Below are 2,065 nucleotides of genomic sequence, written 5' to 3'. Positions count from 1 at the left end.
GAATAAAAAATGTATTTGAGCTTAACTTTAAATCAATAAATAGGAATTAAAGTGTACCTTTGGATGGCCTTTTGAAAGTGATACTAACTTATTAATGTTGTACATGAAATCATTGGAACCCACTAGGATTGATTATCAAGGATTAACCTTTAATATGAACCGACCAGATCAAAGTGGGTCAAAATTTCATTAAGGGAGGCTGGGAAGGGAAGCAGGGGATAAATCAAAGAATCCTGGTACCCAGGTAGCAGCTCAGGAAATGGTTGTAGGACTTCTTTGGGTAGCCAGGGACACTTCGGGAGTATTCAGTGGGGAATTGAAAGGAATCACTTTAGGAGTAGGTAAGAGAGGAGTCACCTGGGTAGCTCAGATGGTTAGGCATCTGCCTTTGGCTCATGCTCAGAGCATGATCTCAGGGTCCTGGAATCAAGCCCTGTGTCAGACTTCCTGCTCAGTGGGGAGCCTGCTCCTCCCTCTCCTTCTGCCACTATCCCCTGCTTGTGCACTCTATCAAATAAACAAACTTAAAAAAAAAGATAAGAGAGGCTCTCTGCTCCTTCTCATTAAATAGTCACATCTTCTGATACAGTGCCAGGCACATCCCTAAGACACAATGGTGAAGGTTGGTGTAAAGGAATTTGATTGTACTGGGAGCCTATCACCAAGGCTAGTTTTAATTCTGGCAAAGTGGGTATTGTCACCATCAATGACCCCTTCATTGCCATCAACTACATGGTCTGCATCTTCCAGTATGATTCCACCCACAGCAAATTCAACAGCACAGTCAAGGCTGAGAAAGGAAACTTGTCATCAATGGAAAACTCATCTCTATCTTCCAGGGGCAAGATCCCACCAACATCAAATGGAGTGGTTCTAGTGCTGAGTACTTTTTGGAGCCTACTGGTATCTTCACCACCATGGAGGACACTGAGGCTCAACTGAAGGGTGGGGCTAAGAGGGTTACCATCTCTGTCTCTTCTGCTGATGCCCGCCTATTTGTGATGGGCATGAACCATAAGAAGTATGACAACTCTCTCAAGATCATCAGCAATGCCTCCTGCACCACCAACTGCTTGGCGCCTCTGACCAAGGTCATCCATGACAACTCTGGCATCATAAAGGAACCCATGACCCCAGTCCGAGCCATCAATGTCACCCATAAGACTGTGGATGGTCCCTCCAGGAAGCTGTGGTATGACGTCCAAGGGGTTGCCCAGAACATCATTCCTGCTTCTAATGGTGCTGCCAAGGCTGGAGTGAAGGTCATCTCTGAACTGAATGGGAAGCTCACTGGCATGGCCCTCCATGTCCCACCCTCATCATGTCAGTTGTGGATTGGACCTGCCACCTGGATGAAGCTGCCACATACGATGACATCACAAAGATGGTGAAGCAAGGATTGGAGGACCCCCTCAAGGGATCCTGAGCTACACGGAGGACCAGGCCTCCTATAACTTTAACAGTGACACCCACGCTTCCACTGACATTACTTTCAGTGACTACTTTGTCAAGCTCATTTCCCAGTATGATAATGAATTTGACTACAGCAACCAGGTGCTGGATCTTGAACCACCAGCCCCAGTGAGAGCAAGAAGAAGAGAGAAGCCCTCCACTGCTGGGGAGTTCTTGCCCCAATTTATCCCCTAACACACTGAGAACCTCCTGGTTCTATCCAGACATCCTGAAGAAGGGGAAGGGCTTGAGGAGCCCTACCTTGTCACATACCATCAATAAAGTATCCTGCATCTAGCAAAAAAAAAAAAGAGAGAGAAAGATAAAAGACAAACATCACAATTTTTCCATTAAGGTTCTAAAAGGAAGGCAATACAGACTATCATGTAGAAGGTCATAATGTACTCCAAAAGAGTCAGTCTGTAGATTAGAGCTTTCTGCTTGCTCATGATGAAACCATTCTTTATCTGCTAAGAAGCAATTTTATCTTTCATCACAACAGGAAAAAAGGTCCCCAGATACTTTTAAGGTGCCGTTATTCCTTTAAATATTTTTCTGCTGTCACTGCTCTTCTCCAGGTCCAATTACATATTGTCCCACAGCTTACTGATGC

At 45.2% G+C, this 2,065-nt stretch overlaps 1 protein-coding gene across 1 annotated transcript; it reads left to right on the top strand.

Annotated features, from left to right (window-relative positions):
• The first annotated feature begins 917 nt into the window (after positions 1-917).
• On the top strand, positions 918-1,647 carry LOC129494615 (glyceraldehyde-3-phosphate dehydrogenase-like). Its single transcript, XM_055301518.1, has 2 exons — positions 918-1,323; positions 1,385-1,647. The coding sequence occupies exons 1-2, from the start codon at positions 918-920 to the stop codon at positions 1,645-1,647; spliced, it is 669 nt and encodes a 222-aa protein (XP_055157493.1).
• The last annotated feature ends 418 nt before the right edge of the window (positions 1,648-2,065 follow it).

This window comes from Nyctereutes procyonoides, unplaced genomic scaffold (genome assembly GCF_905146905.1).
Source record: "Nyctereutes procyonoides isolate TBG_1078 unplaced genomic scaffold, NYPRO_anot_genome, whole genome shotgun sequence".
NCBI classification, from domain to species: domain Eukaryota; kingdom Metazoa; phylum Chordata; class Mammalia; order Carnivora; family Canidae; genus Nyctereutes; species Nyctereutes procyonoides.
This window is presented reverse-complemented; position numbering and strand designations above follow the sequence as displayed.